Here is a 24,418-nt window from a genome sequence, read left to right as displayed (position 1 = left end):
AATGTGTGCCAGCCAAGCACAGCTGCCTTTTACTTAGAAGTAGTGTACCACAGTTCAGTGGTCCTGCCAAAACTAAGCCAGTCAACCAGTGTTTCATGGACCAGAATGCCCTCTGACTCCTCAGTTTTGTTAATTTTTTTCTTCCTTAATCTTGAAAACTTATCTTCATAACTTTAACTTAAATCAGATAACTAAATACAGAATGAGAGTTTAAACAATATACATGTTGTCAGAGTTTAACTGTGTACCTGGGACTATGTACCCCTTTGTGCTTGTCATGAAAATATATTTAGAATAATTCTAATTCATAGAAGAACTAAAAATAAGCTACCATGCATGTGGAACTAAGAGTTTTCTCTTTAAAAAGTCTACACAATTCATTTTTTCCTTTTTAATGGGACTTTTATAATGAACTACCATTATAACTACCAGAGATTAAGTGTTTAATAATTTCTGCCTAGAGGGTGCATTTTCCTCTTCTCAGCCAGTAGAAGGTACTAGAACACTTAGAAAACTATGCTTTTAAGATGCTAATATTCATTTTGAAATTAATTGCTTGCAATTCACAAGTACTCAAAAACTATCATTTTAATTAATTATTATCAAAGAGTCACTCCCTTTAGTAGTAAAGATTATCCTTGGAATGAAAGAAGGCTATGCTAGCTCGAACTGAACTGTCCCAGAAGACAAATAACATCCTGGCTTTAAATGTTAATGATGCCACCCTAGCAGAAGCAAGAGTCATGTGTCTGAAGAGACACAAGGAGGTATCATTCATGTTTTAATATAAACAAAAGCAATTGGTGATTTGTGACAGTTACATGATAATTAGGAACTTTAGCCTGAGACAGTCATACCCTGGTGTGAATAGAAGTGTATGAATATGCACTGTTCAATATGAAATTGGCATTTGCAGAAAATCATTGGTTCTCTGTCTGCATTTCTAGCTACTTGAGTGTGTACAATCAAGCTTTTTTTATGCAGAAGTCTAACATTTAAAAAGTTTAATAATCTCTCTCACACACCATTTTCATGAATTGATGTTAGGAAAATAAAGAGATGAAGTATGTTCAAATGAAGTGTTGTCTAACAAGTTGTTGACTCTAGGAAAGAGCTAACATTGCCCATTTTCCCATATACAGGTCTGTGGGTCAACACACAGATGACTGTAAAATGAGAATATGCAGCAAAAACACGGTACCCCTCCAAGCAGGCATGGAATGATAGGAACCTTATGCATTTTATAGCCTCTCCATGGTGTTTATAATTTCACCAGGGAAACACACGATCAACATTCAAGGAACGTTGTTCTAGTATTTCACAGGCTTACACCGATGGTAAAAATTTGTCCTCTAAGCACTTTAAATTGCTTGGACACGTGGTCGGCAGCTGGTGACATCTTTATAGTGAATTCATAAACACCATGAATATTCACTTGAGACCTAAAATGCACAAAGTTGAAGCAGGTGAGTGACCAACCTTGGCGAAATATCGCATCCTTGCTGCATAAAGGCACCCAAGGAAAACCAGAGACTATTAAAAATCCCAAATTCGTTAGTTGATTCACTACTTTGTGTTTCTCTTCCATCTTCAAATTCCTCAGTGTGCCACTCGTAGGGGCTAAATCTGCTGACCAGGAATAAAACTACACTGACCCCAATGTAGGCAAACACAATGCACATCCAGATTTCATAGGCTAAAGGATCAAGAAAGGAAAACACTCCTGGTTTGGACTTCTGAGGCTTCTTGATCATGATAGAGATTCCAAGACTCATGAAGGGCTTGGAGAAGTCAATCACTTCTTCTCTCACAAGGGTGATAGTTAGTGGAGCAATTGCAATATCGGCTTTCTGTAAAGGAAAGAGAGGAAAATAATAGGACCCAGAATTATGGTTAGAAAAGACACATGGCTAAAACTTGGAATGGAAAGGGATGGAAGTTAGAGAGGAGTAGTAGTGATTATGGCTCCGGTGCTACAGAATAAGCAAGAGGGCAATCTGTCTATCCACCTAGTATTACTGACAAATGGTTGACCTGTCTGACTTGGCTAAGGTCATTAAGCTTTGGGATAACATGTGTGCTTGAAAATAGGTGTGATGCATGCTTCAGTTAATTTTCAAGTTTACTTCTTGCTTCTGCCACAACTTTTCAAATTTTATCACAGAATTAAAACATTTTTTTTCTAGAGCATTATGGAATGCCAACAACTAAGATATGAATATTTAAAAAAATGAAGAGTGGCCATTCTCTAAACAATTGTTCAAACTGAATTACTTTACCTTTAAAGCGATGTATACTTACCCCATATACAAGTTCTCCAACCATACCATTCCAAATTTTGGTGTCTGCATCCCTGGCCCCATACTTGCCATCCCCAACAATAGTCAACTTGTACTTGAACCCACAATGTTTGGCAATTTCTGCAGCTAAGTCAACACAGTAGCCCTCATAACGCTCATTGCCTTCAAGCATTTCATGATTCTTCTTCATCATAACATATGGTGATTCCTATAAAGAAAGACAATATGTTCACTGATTATCATACTGGATTATTTACATACTGTTACTATGTCAAACTCCTAGTTTACTAATATCTCGTTACACATAGGCATATGTTAGGTAGAAATAATATGGTAGATATTGACAGAAATATGTGTGTGTGTGTGTGTGTGTGTGTGTGTGTGTGTAGTGCTTCTTCAGCCAAACTCATTAAATCTCTATATTATTGGTCATTAAAATGGTTTATATCTAATCCTATTAGAGTAACATACCCAAAAGTTGTTAGCATGTCCCTCATTTTATTTGTAATCCTTAAACATCAGAGAGGGAAATTTTTGCTTAACAACTACTATATTCAAATTTGGGTCTTCCTTGTCCTTATTCAAGATTAAGTGAACACCAACCTCAAAAGCCTGAGTTCAGGAAACTTCTGTATTACTGGTGCTTCAAGTACAAACACAAGTGTGAAAAAGGTGCACACACAATGCTCTATAAATTGAAAATGATCATTGCCATGGCAATATACTGATTCTATTGCTAAAAGTTTTGTATCTCACTTCAGATATGGGATCTAATACACTAGAATGATTCTACAAGCATAGCTTCAGCAGCTTTCTCCCTAGAAACTCATGAGAAAGGAAGGATGATGAAATGATTCAGCAACGTTGACGTTGTCCACTTTGTAGTGTTACAAAATATAAATGTAAACGGGTTAGTGGCTAACAAAATAGAAGCAGTCATCAAAAGCCTCCCAACCAAATTCCCACATGTCCAACTCACATTCATCAAGTGAATTCCAGGTGGCCACTCAGTGATCTACTAGTCTGGGGACTGCAAGCAGGTCAACTTGCTCCCAGGGGACCGAGCAACCTTGAGTCTGCTAATATCTATGGGCTACTCCCACCCCTACTCAGGGGAGTAATGAGCTTGGGACCCTGTCTCAGGCCTGACTTCTGCTTGCCCAATCTGGGATCTCCTGGCCTGGGGACTACAGGCATGTTGATGCACCCCCAGTGGACCCAGCAATTGTGAGCCTGCTGAAATGTCTGTGCTCGTCCCACTCCCACCCAACAGGAGAAGGAGTGCCTCAGACCTGCCTGCATGCACGGTGAGACACCCTCAGAATATTGGACCTGCTTGCACCCACTGGAAGAGAACCTTGGACCCATAACCACCAAGAGAGGAGAAGACCCCACCTGCACCCACTGGAAGAAGGAATGGGAAGATGAAATTATAAGAACACATTCAACAACAGAAAAATCAATAGGACACCACCAGAATCTAGAGACTTCACACCAGCTAGACCAGAACATCCCAACACAGATGAAGCAGAAGAGAATGACCTTAAAAACATTTTCGTGAAAATGACAGAGATCCTAAAAGACAAAATGAGAAAATCTTTTAAGAAATGGAAGAAAAGACAAACCAAAAATTGCAAGAAAAATTTCTAACAGTGCAAGGTTTGAAAGCTGAAATAGTGACAATAAAAAAATACAGTGTGAGGGAATGCTGGAATTAGAAAAGATAGGTAAACAATCAGGAACTGCAGATACAAGCATAACCAACAGAATACAAGAGATGGAAGAGAGAATCTGAGATGTTGAAAATACACTAGAAGAAATAGATTCATTGAACAAAGAAAATGTTAAGTCCAACAAATCCCTAACACAAAATATCCAGGAAATATGGGACACTGTGAAAAGGCCAAACCTAAGAATAATAGGTATAGAAGAAGGTGAAGAAACCCAGCTCAAAGTTGCAGAAAACATATTCAGCAAAATCATAGAGAAAGACATGCCAATGAAGGTACAAGAAGACTACAGAACAACAAATAGAGTGGACCACAAAAAAGTCCACTCATAACATAATAATCAAATCACCAAACATACAGAATAAAGAAAGAATATTAAGAGCAGCTAAGAAAAAATGATAAGTAACATATAAAGGCAAACCTATCAGAATTACACCTGTCTTCTCCATGGAAACCCTGAAAGCCAGAACGTCCTGGATAGATTTTTACCAACACTAAGAGACCACTGATGCCAGCATAGACTATTATACCCAGCAAACCTTTCAGTCACTACAGATGGAGAAAACAAGATATTTCATGACAAAACCAGATTTAAACAATACATGCCCACTAATCCAGCCCTAAAGAAAATACTAGAAGGAAACCTCCAACTTAAGGAAGTTAACTATACTCACAAAAACATAGGAAATAGATAATCCCATTTTACCAAAAGCCAAAAGGAAAAGCAAGGTAAATCCACACACAATACTATCACCACCAACGAATCCAAAACAAACAAGAATTAACATTCACTCTTCCTTAATTTCCTTCAATACTAATGATCTTAATTTGCCTATAAAAAGACACAGGCTAGGGATACAAAGACAGAATCCATCCTTCTGCATACAAGAAACACACCTCAACTTTAAAGACAGACATTACATCAGAGTAAAGGGTTCGGATAAGATTTTCCAATCAAATGGATCCAAGAAACAAGCTGGTGTAGCAATCCTAAAATCTAACAAATTAGACTTCAAACTAAAATCAATCAAAAGAGATGAAGAAGGTCATTTCATATTCATTACAGGAAAAATTCATCATGAAGAAGTTTCAATTCTGAACATCTATGCCCCAAATACAAAGGCACCCACGTTTGTAAAAGAAACATACCTAAAACTCAAATCACATGTAAGACCTCACACAGTTATAGGGGGAGATTTCAACACTTCACTCCTACCACTAGACAGGACTACCAGACAGAAACTTAACAAAGAAACGAAGGAACTAACAGAAGTTATGACCCAACTGTGTTTAACAGACATCTATAGAACATTCCATCCAAACATAAAAGAATATGCCTTCTCAGCACCACATGGGACCTTCTCTAAAATCAACCACATACTTGGCAACATAGCAAACCTCAGCCAATACAAAAAAAAATGGAATAACCCCATGTATCTTATCAGACCACCATGCCTTAAAGTAAGAATTCAACAACAACACAAATTGCAGAAACCCTACAAACTCATGGAAATTGAACAGCATGCAATTGCACCACTCCTGCGTCAAGGAAGAAATAAAGAAATAAATTAAAGATTTTCTAGAATTCAATGAGAATAAAGACACAACAAACACAAACTTATGGGACACTTTGAAAGCAGCACTAAGAGGAAAGTTCACAGCACTAAGTGCCCCCATGAAGAAACTGGAGAATAGTCACACTACAGAATTAATGGCAAAACTGAAAGCTCTAGAGTTAAAAGAAGCAAACTCACTCCAGAGGAGTAGACACAAGGAAATAATCAAACTGAGGGCTGAAATCAATAAAGTAGAAACAAAGAAAAAAATACAAATAATCAATCCAACAAGGAGTTGCTTCTTTGAGAAAATTAACAAGATAGACAAACCATTATCCAAACTAATCAAAAGGCAGAGAGAGAACATGCAAATTAAATAAATCAGAAATGAAAAGTGGGACAAAACAACTGACACTGAGGAAATTCAGAGAATCATCAGGTCATACTTTGAAAACCTGTACTCCACAAAATTTGAAAATTTAAGGCAATGGACAATTTTCTGGATAGGTATCACTTAACAAAATTAAATCAAGAACAGATAAGCAATTTAAACAGACCTATAACCCCTAATTAAATAGAAGCAGTCATCAGAAGCCTCCCAACCAAAAAAATGCAGGCCCAGATGGCTTCAGTGCAGATTTCTACCAGACATTCAAAGAAGACCTAATACCAATACTCCTCAAATTGTCCCACACAATATAAGTAGAAGGTTCATTGCCAAACCCTTTTTACGAGGCTACAATTACCTTGGTACCAAGTCACACAAAGAGACAACAAACCAAGAGTACTACAGACCAATATCCCTCATGAACATTGATAATAAAACACTCAGGAAAGCAATGACTTCTTGAGCATAACATCAGTAGCACAGACACTGAGATCAACAATTAATAAATGGGACCTCCTGAAACTGAGGAGCTTCTGTAAGGCAAAGCACACAGTCAATAAGATACAACAGCAGTCCACAGAATGGAAAAAGATATTCACTAACCCCACATCTGACAGAGGGCTGATATCCCAAACTTACAAAAAAATCAAGAAAATAGTCCCCAAAACACCAAATAATTCAATTAAAAAGTTGGGTGCAGAACTAAATAGAGAATCCTTAATAGAGGAGTGTAAAATGGATGAGAGACACTTAAAAAAAGGTTCAACATCCTTAAACCATCAGGGAAATGCAAATCAAAACAACTCTGAGATAACATCCTTCCTATGACAATGGCTAAACCCAAAAACACCAAAGACAGTTTATGCTGGAGAGGATATGGAGAAAGGGGAACACTCCTTCACTGCTGGTGGGAGTGCCAACTCGTACAGCCACTTTGGGAATCAGTGTGGAGATACCTCAGGAAAATGAGAATCAGTCTACCACAAGATTCAGCAATTCAACTCTTAGGCATATACCCAAAATATTCACATTCATACATTCTACAATGATGATACCAACTAATAATCTAAGCAATAGTGGAGAGGCTACCTTAAATGCCCTTCTCCGATAACATTGATGACTACCTGATATGCAATCCTAGAGCCTTCATCCAGTAGCTGATGGAAGCAGAAGCAGGCACCCACAGCTAAACACTGAACTGAACTCCTGGAATCCAGTTGCAGAGAGGGAGGATTGATGAGCACAGGGGCCAATACCAGGCTGGTGAAATCCACAGAAACAGCTGACCTAAACGAAGGGGGAGCTCATGGACCCCAGACTGATAGCTGGGAAATGAGCATAGGACTGATCCAGACCCCCTGAACATGGGTGTCAGTAAGGAGACCTTAGCAATCTATGGGTCCTCTGGTAGTGGATCAGTATTTATCCCTGGCATAGCAATGGACTTTGGGAGCCCATTCCACATAGAGGGATACTCTCTTAGCCTAGACACATGGGAGAGGGCCTAGGACCTGCGCCAAATAATATGGCAGACATTCAAGATCCCCATGGAAGGCCTCATCCTCCCTGGGGAGCCAAAAGGGTATGGGATAGGAGGTTAGTGGGGGGCAAGGGAGGAGGGGAGGGGGGAACTGAGATTGACAAGATAAAATAAGCATGTTTCTAATTTAAAATAAACAATAAAAGAAAAATAAAAGAGAGAGAATTCCAGGTGCCACTAGTGTTTTATCTAAATCTCTTACTGTGGATCTATGTTTTCATCTAATGTTGATAGGATAATGAATCCACCAATTTATAACCTTATTTCTCAGTAAAGCAGTGTACAATCACTTTATCTCAAAACCACATTCATTAGCACCTTCTCCCCATTCCTTGTTTAGCATTGGGCCTTCTTGATCCACATTTTTTTCTTTTGATATAGATCCTATATGGTTTATATCCAGGCAAGTTTTGCCTCATACTTTCAATAACCATGCATTTGGAACTGGGCAAATGGCCACCACTGTGTTCAAATGAAGGCATTAAAGATATCACACTTGCTTTACATTATGTATAAACAAGGTTTAACAGCATCATTCGATCACAATACCCAATGAGGAAGTATAAGGAACAAACAAGACCTTGCTGTTCACCATGTCAGCAGCAGAGTTTCATTGTCAAGCTAGATAGACTTCAGCCTCCCAGAGGATGAGAACATTCTAAGTGCTTCAGCTTAGCCCATGTGTAATCCCTACATCAGGTAAGCATGCAATCGTGACACAGCCGCAGGTATACAATGAATTCAACATTGAGGAAGGCTGGTTGGTGTAGTGACTACCCCAAAACCTAGACAGCAAGTCTCCAGGAGGATACTCTGAACAAGAAAAATTAGAGTGCAATATAGGAACATGCAGTTAATTACCAATATTGTGGTGACAACTACAGTTTTATTTTCAAGCCCGGATGTGTCATTTCCAGAAGGGAGCTCAGTTAAGGTGACAACCATTTTATCCACTTCACTCCAGTACCCAATCTGGAAAAGGTCACAGTTGGTAAGCATGATGAGTAGTGGCCTGTCTTCATGTAAAAAATTTGACACTTTTCAAACCCAACTAGGTCTGCACCTAATGCAACAACCACATCAAACAGGCCTCAAAATAATAGCCACAATTTTCCCTTCATAAACATACATTTGATTGCAACTGAAATTGTAAAAACAAAAATAATTCTAATAATTGAGTCGAATCTTCCTATTTTATTATTTGTTTTTTTATTTTGTTTAATTGCCTAAGCAACTAGCTATGTATCCCTTGTTTGTCTAGAACTCACTGGATAGCTTAACTTGCATTCAACTCACAACCCCCCCAGCTTCTGTAGTTCAGAGATTAAAGGCATGTGGCAGTATATATGGCTCACTTTCTAAATCTGTTTGATAGTTTGGGTCTTGGGGTAATAATTTGCCATGTAATTATATCCCAAACAGTGATGATTTACCCAGACTACTTTAAGATTTTGAATTAAGCAGTTAAACACATCCCTACACCACTGTTTATTTCTTCTGAATGCATTATATTTTTGCACTTGTTTCCTATCTTATAATTAATGACTTTTTATTGAAGTTGAAAAGGTAACACTTCTGCATTCAAGTACTATTTTAAATGAATTATTACTGCCACTTGCCAAAAATGAACTGATTTCATTCATAAAGCATATCTCAAATCTGAATGTGTTTCTAGTAGCAGTTCACCATTGTCTACCCACACATGCACTGTGACCCCAGCAGTGAAGGCTTATAATAGAATCTGCCTCCTCCAAGGGGAGACCCCGGATTAAATCCTTAAAAGTTTTACCTTCCGGGGCCCATTTGTTTTGAGCTCCATGATATTAATTGTGTAGTTTATTCTTTTTCCATTCTGGTCAAACTTAATATTTCCAGAGAGACCTTCAACTTGAACCTAATGATGGGATGGAAATAAAGCACGGTTATAAATTTATTAAATCCAAGATATAAACTGGGGAAGATTGCTCACACTGACCTAAGCAGAAGGTGATTTTAGTAGGGAACTGTTTACTCTCCAACCTACCTTTGTGTTCATGAAACAACGTGGCCTGTGAGTTCAACATAAGGAATAAAACAAAGGTGACCTACATGTTTTGAGAGAAACCCCGAAAACCAGCTTAACGACTGTGTGGAGTCATATTAGCCCTCATTCTGAGGAACTGACCTGTTTGAGAGCCCGTTCTATTTCTACACCTTGTCCCCAAGGCACAGCTGGGTTGGCCAAACAATCGCCTGCATTGCCTCTCCGGGAGATTTCAATCCTCTGCTTCCGAAGGTTGCGGAAAGCTTCAGTCATCACTTGGACAGCATCATAGGTCAGGGCAGATGTATACTGAAAAGAATCACACATCTGTCAGGATGGGAGAAGATTCAGAACTTTGTTGCACATGACTTCCCAGTATGTAACACAGGCCATCCAGACTGTTCCTGCCTACGACTGGGCACAAAGGTCCAGGAAGTTAAATACATCTCCTCCATCCAGCTCTCTTAGAATCCAACAAGGATGTGAGTAATGGGACTATGGAACATATTCTGAACATTCAACATGTCCAAATTTCTTAGTATCGTAGCTAACTTAGCTGAAAGTTTATTACTTTTTTTGAGATCAGATTCTTATTGAGCCAGTACAATAGATGGAATATTGACACTGAATCAATGTTGGTGGTTGACACATATACCTTAGAGTGGTATTAGACCATTCGTTTATATTGTCCTGTGTGTTTCTTGTGTTGAGGAAGAAGAAATGAACTGTCATTACTCAGTTACTTTTATGCTTTAACAATCTATGAAAGTGTAGCTGAAACTTAAGACAGTTGAGCAGGCTTTAACACAACTCTGCAGGTCTTGCTCTTTTCCCATTCCCTCTACCTTGGCAAAAAACCATTAGATTAAAAATAAATAAATAAATAAATAAATAAATAAATTCCTAAAGCTAGTCACCAACATCTTTCCCCTTTTTTGTTTGGATACTTTCTCCTCCTGAAGCTGACTACCAAGTCCAGCAATCAAAAGTTCCTTTTGGCTCACCTATTTAACATACCCAGTTAAAATAAACACCTCATCCTAACACAGGCTTTCTCCTTTTACTTTTATAAACCACCATTTCCCTATGTCTGTCTCCCTTTACCCAGAGGCAGTCCTTTGTCTCTTTGGGACAAAAATGCCTTTCCCCTTTCTCTTGTTTCCTTCCCCTTCTCCCTCATCCCCTATGTCCTTTACCACAGCATCCTTGCCCATTCTAACCTCTCCTTTTTCTCTTCTTAAAATTACACCTGCAAGGAGGTCATTTCCTACTGTTTTATTTTTGCCAGAGTCAGTGATCCACTTCGTTTTCTAAATACCATAGCCTTTACCTGCTTCTCTTTCTCAAAACTCATCCCAGGTGTGCTGCATTGTGGAGAGAAAGAGGTACCCAGATAGATGTTCCTGTTTTGTCACCTGGAGGGAGAAAAGCCTATGCCTCACAAAACGTTTGCCCCCCTGAGTTGACAGAACTGAACTGGTCACACTTCCTCCAAGCCCCACCCCCACCCCCTGCGGTGCTCTAATCTGACACCTCTGGTTTCCTTAAACAGATTTGCTTCTGGAATGACACATGCAATATCCCTCGTCCACCTCACTCTCTCTTCTGAATCATCTCTACTAAAAACTCAACTTCTTTATTATTTCCTACCACAATTACAGGAAGAAATAAGAAAGGAATGGAGAAAAAATAAGAGATGCGGGGGTTGGGGGGAGAGACAGGAAAATGGTTTGTTCCAATATTTTCTTCAAATCACCATCCTATTTTTCTATTTCATTCTTCTGGAAAATATTTTGAGAGGCACTTCTGAATCTGACTTCACATATCAGTCTTCTCCTTTGCTAAGTGCTATCTGTTTTGGTGGAAGTTCCACCTCAATTCATCATCTCTCTCTCCCCAAACCCTGACTCATCTCAGAAAGCACACCAAATGAGGCTCCTCCCACAGAGATGCTCAAGACCACTCCCACAAGGTATGTTAACTCTCTCCCAAAAACCAGACACATGGTTTTCCTATCTCCTCTCTTGGGGGTGGGGGAAGGCAGAAAATCACCTGGGAGGAGCATTTTACCCATTAAACCTGGGCTTTTTCTAATTTGGTTTGATTGGTCTAATTTGGATTGCTGCATTGGCAGAAAGGCTCATTGGGTGCAGAAACCTTTCACTATTCTTCCGTCCATGGCCATGAGTCCATCTGTAGGCTCTTACATCCTGCTTTTGCAGTGCTACCCTTCCTACACAGCCATGCTTCAGTCACTTTCCCATTTGTCTTATTTATACCATTTCCCAGCACCTGACCAGTCTATGTGAACATTCTTCATTTGTTTGCTTTGAATGTCCTCCCCACCAGAATAGGTACTCCACGGAAGAGCAGATCTTGCCTGTTATCTTAACAACTACAATAGGGTTTGGCATATTGAAAACGCAAGAAGAAATGAGAAAGAAAAAAGAAAGAAGGGAGTTCAGAAGTTAAAAAGGAAGGAAGGAGCGAAGGAAGGAACGACGGAAGAAAGGAAAAAAGTAGGTCAGAGGTGTTACATAGATCATACCCCTTCAAAGAGGATGGAAAATGGGTGCAAGCCTATGAGACTGAGTGCTATAGCTCTATTAAGACATGCTTTGTCTGTAAACCTTCATTCGTTTCTTTTATTTCTATTATGTTTCTTTTTTTATTATTTTAGGAAGTGATTCCAGGTTGACCATGATATTGTAATCTTCCTGTTTCAGCTTTCCAAAATGCTAAGACTTCAAGCATTTTATATTATGTTAAGTTATAATTACTAAAATTCCTTCTCAAATGTTAGTCATCAAAGTATCTCTTGTGATATAATGTCACTTCAGGCCACATGTGAGCTTTCTCCCTGCATTTTCTGAGGAATCTATAAATCTTTCCTGGATAGAGATTTGGATCACTTGGTAATGAAGATTAACAGACTCCAGAATGAATATATTAGATACTTCCTGAATGCAGGTACTGAATGCAGATATGTAAGTGTGTGTGTGTGTGTGTGTGTGTGTGTGTGTGTGTGTGTGTGTGTGCACATTTCCCAAATGGCAGCATTTGAGTTATTGAAGACACTTCGAACTCAACCTATAAACGTAAATGCAAAACATTAGACAAAATAGAGAGCCAACAAAGCAAATTGAATCATTTAATCTAAAATGAAATTTTTAGAACTTATCTTGCCAAAATATTTTTATGCACATAGAATCTTTCCAGGCAATAAAATTGAAGCAGGATTGTTTGTATTTTGCAATGATTAGAAGAAACATAAATTTCTGACAATAGGAGAATGTTTTAGGGCTGGTCACCAGAGGCAGAGTATCTGCCTAAATAAGTGAAAAGATACAGTATTAAGTTTTCAAATTCAAATGAGAATGATATTACAAGTCCATAACCTTTAAAAGTAGAATAAGCGCTAATGAAGTGGAAAAGCAGTTAATACCATTGCTTTCACAATATTCTAAAGCATTCGTGTGTCACTTAAAATCTGTATTATATTCCTATTAAAAGATCATGTCAATTTAAGAGAAGAGTTGCTGAGGTTAATAAGAAAAGCCACAGCAGGTTGCATCTGCTTTGCTGTGTGTCTGTTTTTATTATCTCACAACAGAAAGTATTGATTAATTTTCTTCCTATACACTATTCCCTTCATTTCCATCCCTTTACATCAATGCCTAGATCTCTGAATAGGTAATGGAACTTAAGTTCAAACAAGTTGGATATTAAGGAAATATTGCAATTCGTATTAAAATTATAATAGCTAAAAGCCAAGATCTTCATTAAGTCAGCTTGCTCTCATTGCAGGAGATATCCATGAAGGCATCCACTAACTGCTTTAGAGGACCATACGTGGCAAATACGTTAGAAATACGATTAGCCTGAACTGAAAGCATCCTGATCCGTGCCTCACATCCCCACTGCAGCTGAGCATGCTCACTGGGTAAGAAGTCCCCTCAGCCTTTCTCAAATGCTCAAACCTAAGCGCATATTCAGCTTATTATCTTTTTAAATTAAAACGCACAGTCAGAAACGCAATTCTGAGCTAGTAGACAATCAGCAGTGTGTGACGCAGTGCCTTTTTAACTTCTGTTCTGCATTCGTGGCTCATTTATTTTTCCTAAAACAAGTGAGCTCACAATTTTGACTGGAGAGCGAAACATTTCCATTTGATCCCACTGCTCACTAGAGTAGATATAAATTAGTTTGAAGAGAATGTGATAACTGTGTAACTATCTTCTTTCCCTGAAAATAACTGCTGCCATCTCTGCCCTGGTGTTTATGTTCTGTGAACTCTCATGGCTGAGTTAGGAATTCATCCTTCAGTAGGGGGCCATTCTGCTTAGCGCTTCCCACAGGCTCAGCATCGCCACACGAGCACAAGAAGATCTGGGAAATCATTTTCATGGTCCATTTTCCAAACGCATGCTTTATTCCATTTTAATTGTACACTTAATAAGTTTTATATTTCAAAGACAAAATGAAATATGAATTTTAAATGTTATGTCCAATAATACCATGCAAATCATCCAAATAAAGGAATAATGTAATCACTGGTAACAGAAGATGACATTTCTAACATCAAAAAGGGCGGCAGAAGGAAAAAGCTTGTGTTTATCTCACCTTGTGCTTAATGAATATAAAAGAGGATGCCATGAATACAATATAGGCTTTTGTAGATTATAGTTCCATGTTTTATTACATGTTTTCTACATCTTGAAAACATAGAAAATGGTTTTTGGAACAAAAATACCAACCTTTACTCACTACTGAAATGTTTTTTAAGTCCTATAAATTGTACCATTTTCAATTTGTTATGAGACATGAAATTATTTGAGTATAGTTTAGAAAGCACGGACTTGTATGTCAGAAAACAGCCTGGATCAGACTTTCCATTTGCTCCTTCTCTATCTTGGGGTGGTTATTAGAGTATGTGGTGCCTCTTAGGGTCTCAACCCTATTGATCATATATCCCATATGCAGGTTTTTGAATTATGAGTCACAACAGTAGCAAAATTACTGTTATAAAGTAGCAATGAAATAATTTTATGCATGGATGTCACCACAACATAAAGAACTGTGTTAAAGGGTTGAGAACCACTGTAAGATTGAGCAATAAAAATAACAGTGCTTGTACTGTGTTGGCAGGTATTGAATAGCAAGGTGAAAAAAAAAATCCATGTTCACCTTGTCTATTTGTCATTTGTGATCTGGTCATTATGGATAAATCAAAGCCACAAATAATTTGTCACCTGGTAGTTACTAAAATACCTAAATCCACAAATAGTTTTATTCTGACTTTATAGGTGAAGATTACAGCTCACAAAATTTTATATTACACATAGCTCCAAAATTTTGCTACAAGGAAGGAATTTGAATCCAGCCCTGTGACACAGTTAGATCTGTGGTTTGCATAGTCTGTCACTATGTAAAACAGAAAGTCTGAATCCTAAGAAACAGGTCAGTCCAGACTCTAGATATCCCCTATGTGGAAGGATTTGGCAATAGAGTGGGAGGGTGGGGGGGGAAGGGGAGTGTGGGAGGAGGGGAGGGAGAGGGAACTGGGATTGACATGTAAAACAAGCTATTTAAAATTAAAATAAAAAATGATAAAAAAAAAGAAACAGGTCAGTCCTAGGCACACCATGACAGCTGCCACTCCATTTGGCAAATGCTGTGTTGTGTATGGATAGAAAATGAATATTTGACAAATTGTAAGATATGCTATCAATCTTGCTGTAAAGCAAGGGTATTTTCACTTGCTTTAAAAATCACTATCTGTTCTACAATAACAGAATTCTGTGGTCTAGTCAGTGAAGAAAATAGGTCACCCACACAATGAACAGCGTAAAGACATCTAAGTGATAATTCCCAACTGCTCAACACGGCCAGACAGTTGAAAAGTTGCTTATCAATACCTTACTGTCTGTAAAAGTAATGTTTCACACGACATACTCCAGCATGGGAGTTTTATTGCTTGGTAAAAATTCTTGTAGTCACCGGGCGGTGGTGGCGCATGCCTTTAATCCCAGCACTCGGGAGGCAGAGACAGGCGGATCTCTGTGAGTTCAAGGCTGGGCTGGACCGACAGCATCCAAAACAATACAGAGAAACCCTGTCTCGTAAAAACCAAAAAAAAAAAAAAAAAATTCTTGTAGTCATTTCTAAGAGAGTACAAGTTAGCCGGGCGTTGGTGGCACACGCCTTTAATCCCAGCACTCGGGAGGCAGAGGCAGGCGGATCTCTGTGAGTTCGAGGCTAGGCTGGACCGACAGCCTCCAAAACAGAGAAACCCTGTCTCGTAAAACCAAAAAAAAAAACAAAAAACAAAAAGAGAGTACAAGTTATTTAATTAAACCAAATTATTATATACCTTTAAAAATCTTATACAATATAATATTCTGATTTTTGCTTTATAAAATAATTGTCAATAGGATCAAAATAGTGGGGTCTATGAAAGTTAAATATATTTATAAGAAAAAATTTTAAAGACTTTTTTTTTTTTTTTTGGTTTTTCGAGACAGGGTTTCTCTGTGGCTTTGGAGGCTGTCCTGGAACTCACTTGGTAGTCCAGGCTGGTCTCGAACTCACAGAGATCCGCCTGCCTCTGCCTCCTGAGTGCTGGGATTAAAGGTATGCGCCACCAACGCCCGGCTTAAAGACTTATTTTAACTCCTTGAAATATCTAAGAATCAAATATAGTCTCAAGAAAAAAGAACAGTGAGACAAAGTGCACTGTGAGCCTGAAATTATTCACTTATCTTAATTTCAAATTCACCAACTGTCCACCCTCTGGAAGAGATGTCTGTGATAAGGTCATCCTTAATTTACTGTAAAGCATCTTGAGCATGTGCCCTTTGGAACTGCAGTGCATAGAGGAGTGAAACATTCATGAAACTCCACCTTTTTGCAACCACGCAAGTGAGTCACAATTTCCAAGACGGAAATGGGAGCTCAGGGGAAAGAGACTAGTATTAGCATCTTTTATTATTTTCCATGAATAACAAAAACAATCTCAATGACTGTGAAGAAAGACTGATATTTTCAAAAGAATACATTTAAATACTATATATATATTTTTTTTCTAAAAATATATATGTATGAACTTATATGCCTAAAATATAAACATTGTCTGTTGGTTTCAATACACAAATCTTACTTAAGGAGCAAGCGTCTCCCATTCAGAGACTGTTACAGATTCCAATCCTCGGCAAAGCTAATTACACAAACTAAAATAGAAAAAGGAGTTCAATTTGAAGCAAGGTCTGGATTTGATTCAGCCACCGTGAGGACTTGTTCCGAAGTAGAGCTTTCTTTTCAAGGCCGAATCAGTCACTCTTCTCACGTCCTCGCTGCCACTGCTTGCTGCCTCTGTGCACAGTTCCTTAGGGTTAACTATTTATGAAAAAGCACAGACTCTCTAGGGTGATTACTCCGGCTACAATTTCTACACCTGGTGATCAGAGATGTCTACCCACCAGTCACTGGAGTTTTTGCATGATGGCGAGACCATGGGTGAGAGCAGAGAGTCGGAAAAGCTTAGAAATATTTATGTAGCTTTTACTCAGGGCCTAAAGTGGCCTTTCATATAATTGTTGCAGCTGAGATTTTGAAGAAATCTTGCTGACCTACAAGTGTTCTTCAGAGGAAGAATTGAGTGAATGCAGCTGAGCACAGATGTCCTTCATTATAATCACAAATATGAATAATTCATTTCAATGGCACAATATATATTTATTTGCAAATACTTTTTTCGGGATATGTAACTTTGGCAACATCAGTTTTGTAAATATGTGGGGTTAATTTACATATGTTTTTTTTTAACTATGAAGTAAAGGGCTTAAATGCATCAAGCTTTGAGGTGCTGTAAGTTATTTTAATATTTGCAATAGTAAATGCTTAGTCTTAGGTGTGTCTGTGGTCAGTTTAAATACTCACTAAGCAGAATTAAGTCTATTGGGCTCTCAGGATACTGTTTAATGCAGGATGCCAATTACTGGATTGAGAAACATTATACTATTTTCAGACAGACCCAATAATTCTCTTAGGGTAGCAATTAAGAAAGTTTGAGATTATGTGAATTAAGTTAGCGCCTAAGTAAAATGAGATTCATATGTGAAATCCATTATTTAAAGTGTCACATAAATGTCAATTCCTGATGGTAGTGGAGTTCCTTAATACCAGAAGGACATCAAGACATGGAGGGCAGCAAAGGTTGTGCATGAAACAGAAGCATGGATATGATGTCTTGCAAGATGGAAACCCTAAAAACACAAAATGTATCTAAAAACAGAAATAGTTATCATTTTGTTGTAAAAACAGATCTACTTATACTCTGTTTCCTTTTGAAAGCTTTAGGAGAGGTGAAAGATCTATTTTCCATTGCCCCTTGTAAATTCAAAGTCAGGTTACATTACTACAACTTCCTAATTTATTGCCAGAGCCAACAGCTCAGGGCTCTTCTGCTATCCTTGATCAAAAGAACATAGCAAATGCTTCTGGCAGGGACTTAAAGCAAATTCCACAAAGATGATAATCTAATAGTTTCTTTCTTGATAGTCTGATAATTGCAAGGTTCTTACTAATTTTTTCCAGACCATTATTGTTCTTTTTACAAATGTCTCCTGGGAGCTTCTATTGTGTACACACAGTGTTATTTAGAACCAGTATCTCTAAAGGAAGCACAAGCTACTCAGAGTCTTGCATTTAAAAAAAATCTGAGCATACCTTTCAATGGTTGTGACTTCTACAGTTATTTATTTTATAAAGAAATTAAGAAAAGAAAGTCAATGCTTTGAATCTGTCTATTTCTACAGACCCTGAGGCATAGTCAATTTCAGCCCCCATCCTGGCCTGCCTATACAACTTTGTGATACCTTTTCCTTCTGAAATCCCTGCAACTCCTTGTCACCAGGAATCTTGCAATCTCTCTGAGTCCAACAAATCAGCACCCATCTCCTGGATGTTACTGACTTTTGCCATGCTGGGGATGGAACTCCCAGCCTCACACCTGTGTGATCAGCACTTCCTGGCTCTTCACATTCTTAATGGTACCTCTATTAATTCCCTACACTGACATAAAGTCAGTCTATTTTCCTCGAGTGGAAAACTTTGCATATACCTTCCCCCAATACTCATAGCTTCCTATCCCCTGCTCTTTGCATCTTATTCACTTTCAAATTTCAAACTCTTTTCTTTGTTCCAAGAAGCCTTTCTACTCCAAAACCAGCACTGCATAATCTTTATAGGTGATAACTTCCTCTACTTGCTCATGCAGGAAGCTCTTATTCGAAGTCACTATGCAGTCTTCATTCTATTTTGTGAACATGTGATGGATCAACAAACAACTAGACATCTACTTACAGACATGGAGATGAAAGCAACATCATGAATAAATTAATTACAAATACATTACAGTGGAGGTCAAAAATAACTTCAAAAGAAAAGATTTTACGAAGCAGAAACACTACACTGTCAGCTCCCTTGAATGGAGTAAAGTTTACAGAGCTGACCTTCAGCTTCAATGAGGAGATGCCGTTTGACCAAGATTGAAGAAGCACAAGAGGCTTACTTTTTCAGAGATATAAGGGTAGAAGGCTCTAGAAGAAGGAATAGTCAATGTAGAGGTTCTCAGTGGGAAAATGTCAAGGGTGTTTAAGGACTAAAAAAGAGGAATACATGAAGTTGGTGAGGGAACATAGTCACAAACTGATGTCACAGGTAAGGTGAAGAATGTGAGCAATTCCTATGTCAAGAAGATGACTTTGGTTTCTATGCCAAATGATAAAGGACACAGGAGCTTTTGAAGAAGATGCACAACACACTCCAATTCCATTTTAGAGGGAACACAAACATCGAAGGCATAGGAAACAGAGGAAGCAGTTCTCAAGAATGCATCGTAACAGGGCAGAGTGTGGGTGGTTGTTGGGTTTGGGCTGGTTGCCGAGGACAAGACAAGGCACAGTTAGAAGTGAGACAGAATTAATTGATTTCCTGCCAGGTTGGATAATAGTTGTGAGAGGTAGGGTACTGTTAATATTTCCATATGTTTGGTCTAAACAGCACATGGAGGTTAGAGTTGCCATGATATGTTATGGAAAAGATGGTGTAAAGGGGAGTTTGCACAAGCTGAAGAGGATATAGGCAACAATGGGAAATCAAAATTTCTTAAGTGATAATAAAGAGGCAAGGTTGAGGTGTTGCCAAGACCATTTATGCCAATACTACAAAGTGATTATTGGTTTCTGATATAAACCCTCATAAATAGTTTGTGTTTTGTCTCACAAAGAAAAGTGCCTACTGCAGAGTAGAAATTCAATAAATATATGTATATGAGAAGGATGATACATGAATGTTTTTACATGTCATTAGAACATTAGTGATTTAATGTCTTGGTGCTGTAACTCTGGTTACTTTTGATTATGTAAATGTGAAGAAATTTAAGCATTGCTATTTATTTGATCATTGCTAAAATATTAAAATATCAAATTAAGGTTTTTCATGTACCAATTGAATATATTTTAATTAAGAAACTTTGGATCTGTGTTAAGTTTTAGGAATTTAAACTCTGGAATAATTATTTCTCCTTCCTACAACTTGACATAATTCCTAAAGCCTAGCCATAGAAGAATTTTATTTGGAGAGTTAGAATGCAATAGGGTTTCATGTTAATCCCATGCTGTCCCACGCTGTCCTGTACAACATGTATGTCATGCCTATGTTCTGTGTATCCACCCTACATATTCAAGTATCCATACCTGGTCTACTCTAGAAAATTTGCTCAGAGTCCTCAAAAGTAAACTTCATTTTACTTAGTAGTGTTACCACAGTACAGTCGCAGTACAACCATAACTCTAACCCTAACCCTAACCCTAAATTATTTCTTATAATAGATTAAGATTTTCAGCTTTCTACTTGTCGTGCTGGGCACGACTCTGTGTCTCCACTTGGTGCTCCTTCCAAAATCCCCTTCATTTGCCTGTCTTTCTATTCTAATTTCATGTAAAGAGTATTCTGATTCTGATGCCCCCATACAAAAAGCCTTGCTTAAGTTCCTGTCCATGTTTTTTTCCTAATCATCTGCAGGGAATTGGCTCACTAAACACATATTGTCCTTTATTTTATTTGCTCATTGATATACTTGTGTTTTCTTTTAGACTGTGCATTCTCAAAGTCAAAGTTCATATGCTTTTTATTTCTGTTGTGTGGTTCAGTTCCTGGCCCTCTAGTACAAAAACAATATGTATCTGAATTAGAATGAACTCTAGTCCAGAGATGAATTTACCCCAAAGGCTTTCAGTGATTTGTGTGAAGCCTCTTGTGTAAAATAAAGGAATTGCAACATGCTCAACTTGGAAGAGACCTTAGCAACTGGCTGAAATTCTGTGTTTTGAGAAAGGATAGGAGAAGCCATTAGGATCTATGGTTCTCACACTCTGATAACATCTACTGAATGGTAGTCTTCACAACAGCTGAGAATTAACAGCCATGATTGTGTTACACGGAATAATCAAATGTGGATTCCAAATCTGTTTTAAAACCTTAAGCCTTCCTTCTTTGCAGTATCCTACTATGAGGAACCATCATAAACTCTCTGAAAACTGGCTGAAGAATGAGCTCAACAGTTGGAATTCTGGGACAAAATTTCAACAAAATTTTAACAGAATTCATGTCTAGATACCCCATGCCCCATAAATCTTCATATAAGACACATGAAGGCAAACAAAGATGTGGATTCTAGGAGACAAAATGAAATCTCATTTTTCTGTTTCTCTCAGAGGCAGTATAAGTATAGGGACACCACAATGAGCACTCAAAGCATGTAAAGAGAAAGAAGATTCCTGTGATACATTATTTATGACTTGTTAAAACTTGCCTGAATATCACAAAATAAAAGCATCTGGTCACTAGCTCTTACTCTACCTCAAAATGAGGGTGATCCTGCCTCCACCCAACCTCAGACTGTAATCCCAGGTTTCTATGCTCTCCTCAATGTGGCTGGAGAATCCTGAGACTCAATGTCTTTCTATCCTCAATGTGGCTGGAGAATTAATGCTAACTCTAAGAACCTGTCTTAAATACCTCTTGAGTCTTGGGATCAAAGGCACATGATCCCAAGTGCTGAGATCACATCTTTGTGTGAGCTGTTTCTCTTTAGGACTGGATATATTTCTTGTAGCTCAATGTGGCCTTGAACTATCCGAGTTCCTTCTACCACCTCTACCTCCCAAGTGGTGGGGTTAAAAGTGTGTACCACTACTGCCTGGCTTCTATAGCTTGAGGCTGACTTTGTTTTCTGAATCCTCAGACAAACTTTAATAAATCATAAATAGCGTATCACCACAGATTCCATTTAAGAATGTGGGAGGAATGCCCTCTCCATTACACATCTTAAACAGCATCATTTATAAGCAACAGACACCTAAAGTTCAAGGAATGGATGCATAATCTGTGAAATATCTATTAAGCCAGACGGAGACACACCCCATTACAGTGTGTCCAATGTCAATCTCTGAAGCTGTGTTACATTACAGTATCCCACAGGCTCACATAATAGACAGCATAAATGCTCAAGTCAAGGTCATCAAACAGGAACTTACCTTTTAGAAAAATAAAGTTTTTTCAAACATATTACAAAATGGCTCTCTGAAATTAACTAAAATTAAAAAGATTTATTTATATTACCCAATATAGAACTTCAAAATTTCTGTAGTTTGTCTAGGAAAATTTCATAACTAGATACAAATATATAGCCATATATCTACTTTGTATATGATCAACTAGTCCCCTGATAACTTTATATATTTTCCACAATACACAAATCACTAGTATGTTTTAAACTATATATATATATATATAAAATCTTTTCTCCTTAATGAAACACATTTCCAATTCCACAAAAAGACAATTATGTATTCTCTAAACCATTTACACTCAATATAATAATACTGTCTTAACCTTAATTAAATCTTAATTATATTCTCGCTAAGATCAGCAACAAAGGATAAATACGCTCATCAGCAGAAACACCTACATTAGGTAGCAAACATGTGCATGCATGTCTACACAATATACATAGGAAGAACTCAGTGCCCAAATGCATGCAGGCAAAGCAAGCCTACACACTTCATGGTGAGGCATTTCGTGAGCTTTCAGGGATTCTGCCTGACATTGTGGACACCACGTTGATTTGTAGGCACCATATTGATACTTTCATTATTAAGCTAATCATTTTTAGTCAGCTTTCTTATGATCAATTATTTTACACATACTACAGACATACCACATGTATGCATCTTGTGTGTGGCCATATGCTTATTATCTAAACTGTGTATAAGTGAGATGATTAAAGACTGAAAAGAGTCCACGTCTATTATCATTTCTTAAATTTGTAGACAAAATATTTGTTCTTTAGGTCTTAAGTTTAAAACTTGTTTCCTCAGACAAGACTTCTCAGGACATATTATTTACATCTTTCCCTGCCGTCTGTTCCACAGCCTGGTGTTCCTTCCCATACTGTGGTCTTTTCACTGTCTGTCCTTACAGCACTGTGAGTGCAGGCAGAAATCTGTCCTTTGATTTGCCACCAAAGTTTCTCATTGAGAAGCCACAATATAACAATTCCAGTAGACAGGTAAATGAATGAAAACATTATGGAAATGCAGACGCAAAAGAACACTATCATAGCACATCATTTTTCTTAGGTAAAAAAACAAAATACTGGAAACGTGTCTTTTGGACTACACACTATGCCTTCCAGCATTTTCTACGCACTTTCCTTCCCCTAATGCTAACCTTAATTGTCGCTGTGTGTGCTCCGGGGTATTCTTTCTCTTCCAGTGTCGACCACCTTTCTATAAATTTAGACACCAGGGAATCATCATAGTCCACGATCTGAAATCCAGAGACATTTGCACCTCCAAATTGAATTTTCAGCAGGTCTCCATCAGTAAATCCCTAGATATAAAACACATTTTGTTATCCCGGGGGAAGTTAGCCTCTCTACACATTGTGTCTTTACAGGTTAAACACACACAGGAAAGATAAAATGCCCATGTAAACGGTTCCATGTATTTCACAGCCAGTGCTCCTCACCACACCTCACCTCATAAGGGCATCTTTCTGGGTCGCTAATCTATAAGTTTGCTGACTGATCATCTCATGATGAGCTCACAAGAGTATTTACATAGATGTTTTCTCTTGTACTGAGACAGTTTCCATGTGTCATGTAAGGACTTGGTCTCCTTGGCTGAGATTATTGTGGAGCACAGTCATATGCTTACATATAGAAAATATTGATCCAACTGTTCTCAGTTAAACTGGCCATTCACTCACCTGAGAAAATATCTTTAAAATCAGGAGGAAGAAAAACCCAATTGTTGCTCTTAGTTGTTTAACAGGAGTGCAATTTCACATTAAATTTGAAATAAACATAATACAATAATTGAATCCGACCAATAGTTACATCTCTGGAGAGAAATTTGGGTGGTTATGGTCATGTGTTCTGCTCTTGCAGAGGATCTAGGTTCCCTCCCAATAGCCACACAGGGCCTGTCATATTCTCCAGTAACTTCTTTGATGCCCTCTTCTGACAAGTACAGGTGGTGCACTTATAAGCACAAATCCACGCACCATGTTACACTTTCATTAATTCAAATTGTGTGTTATTATAAATTTTAACAAAAAGTTTAATCGAAGAAATAGAAGTCAAAATTTAAATGTGGCAAATATAACTGTATTCACATTTTAAACATATTAATTCTATCATGCATGATGATTAAATATATCCCAAATTAATCATTAATCTTTTATTTGTTGTTAGTATGTAAAACATGAATTATTATCCTTTTTAACTGGGCAAAGAGTGATTACTTCATGTTAG

At 37.9% G+C, this 24,418-nt stretch overlaps 1 protein-coding gene across 7 annotated transcripts in view; it reads right to left on the bottom strand.

Moving 5' to 3' along the window:
* The window catches only part of Gria2 (glutamate ionotropic receptor AMPA type subunit 2), a 132,197-nt gene that overhangs the window by 22,112 nt on the left and 85,667 nt on the right, over positions 1–24,418 (bottom strand). For all 7 annotated transcript variants that reach the window (XR_005879509.1, XM_005076146.4, XM_013117780.3 and 4 more), the window contains exons 6-11: positions 23,332–23,493; positions 9,679–9,846; positions 9,304–9,408; positions 8,376–8,486; positions 2,302–2,508; positions 1,480–1,850 (exon numbers count right to left, since the gene is read on the bottom strand). Coding sequence is in view for 6 of the 7 variants with exons in the window: in XM_005076146.4 (XP_005076203.1) it covers positions 1,480–1,850; positions 2,302–2,508; positions 8,376–8,486; positions 9,304–9,408; positions 9,679–9,846; positions 23,332–23,493 (1,124 nt within the window). In the remaining variant the exon portion in view is untranslated. The remainder of the gene's footprint in view (positions 1–1,479; positions 1,851–2,301; positions 2,509–8,375; positions 8,487–9,303; positions 9,409–9,678; positions 9,847–23,331; positions 23,494–24,418) is intronic.

Source organism: Mesocricetus auratus, unplaced genomic scaffold (genome assembly GCF_017639785.1).
Source record: "Mesocricetus auratus isolate SY011 unplaced genomic scaffold, BCM_Maur_2.0 Super-Scaffold_100009, whole genome shotgun sequence".
NCBI lineage: Eukaryota > Metazoa > Chordata > Mammalia > Rodentia > Cricetidae > Mesocricetus > Mesocricetus auratus.
Note: the sequence above shows the minus strand (reverse complement) of the source record. Positions and strands in the feature narration are given on the sequence as shown.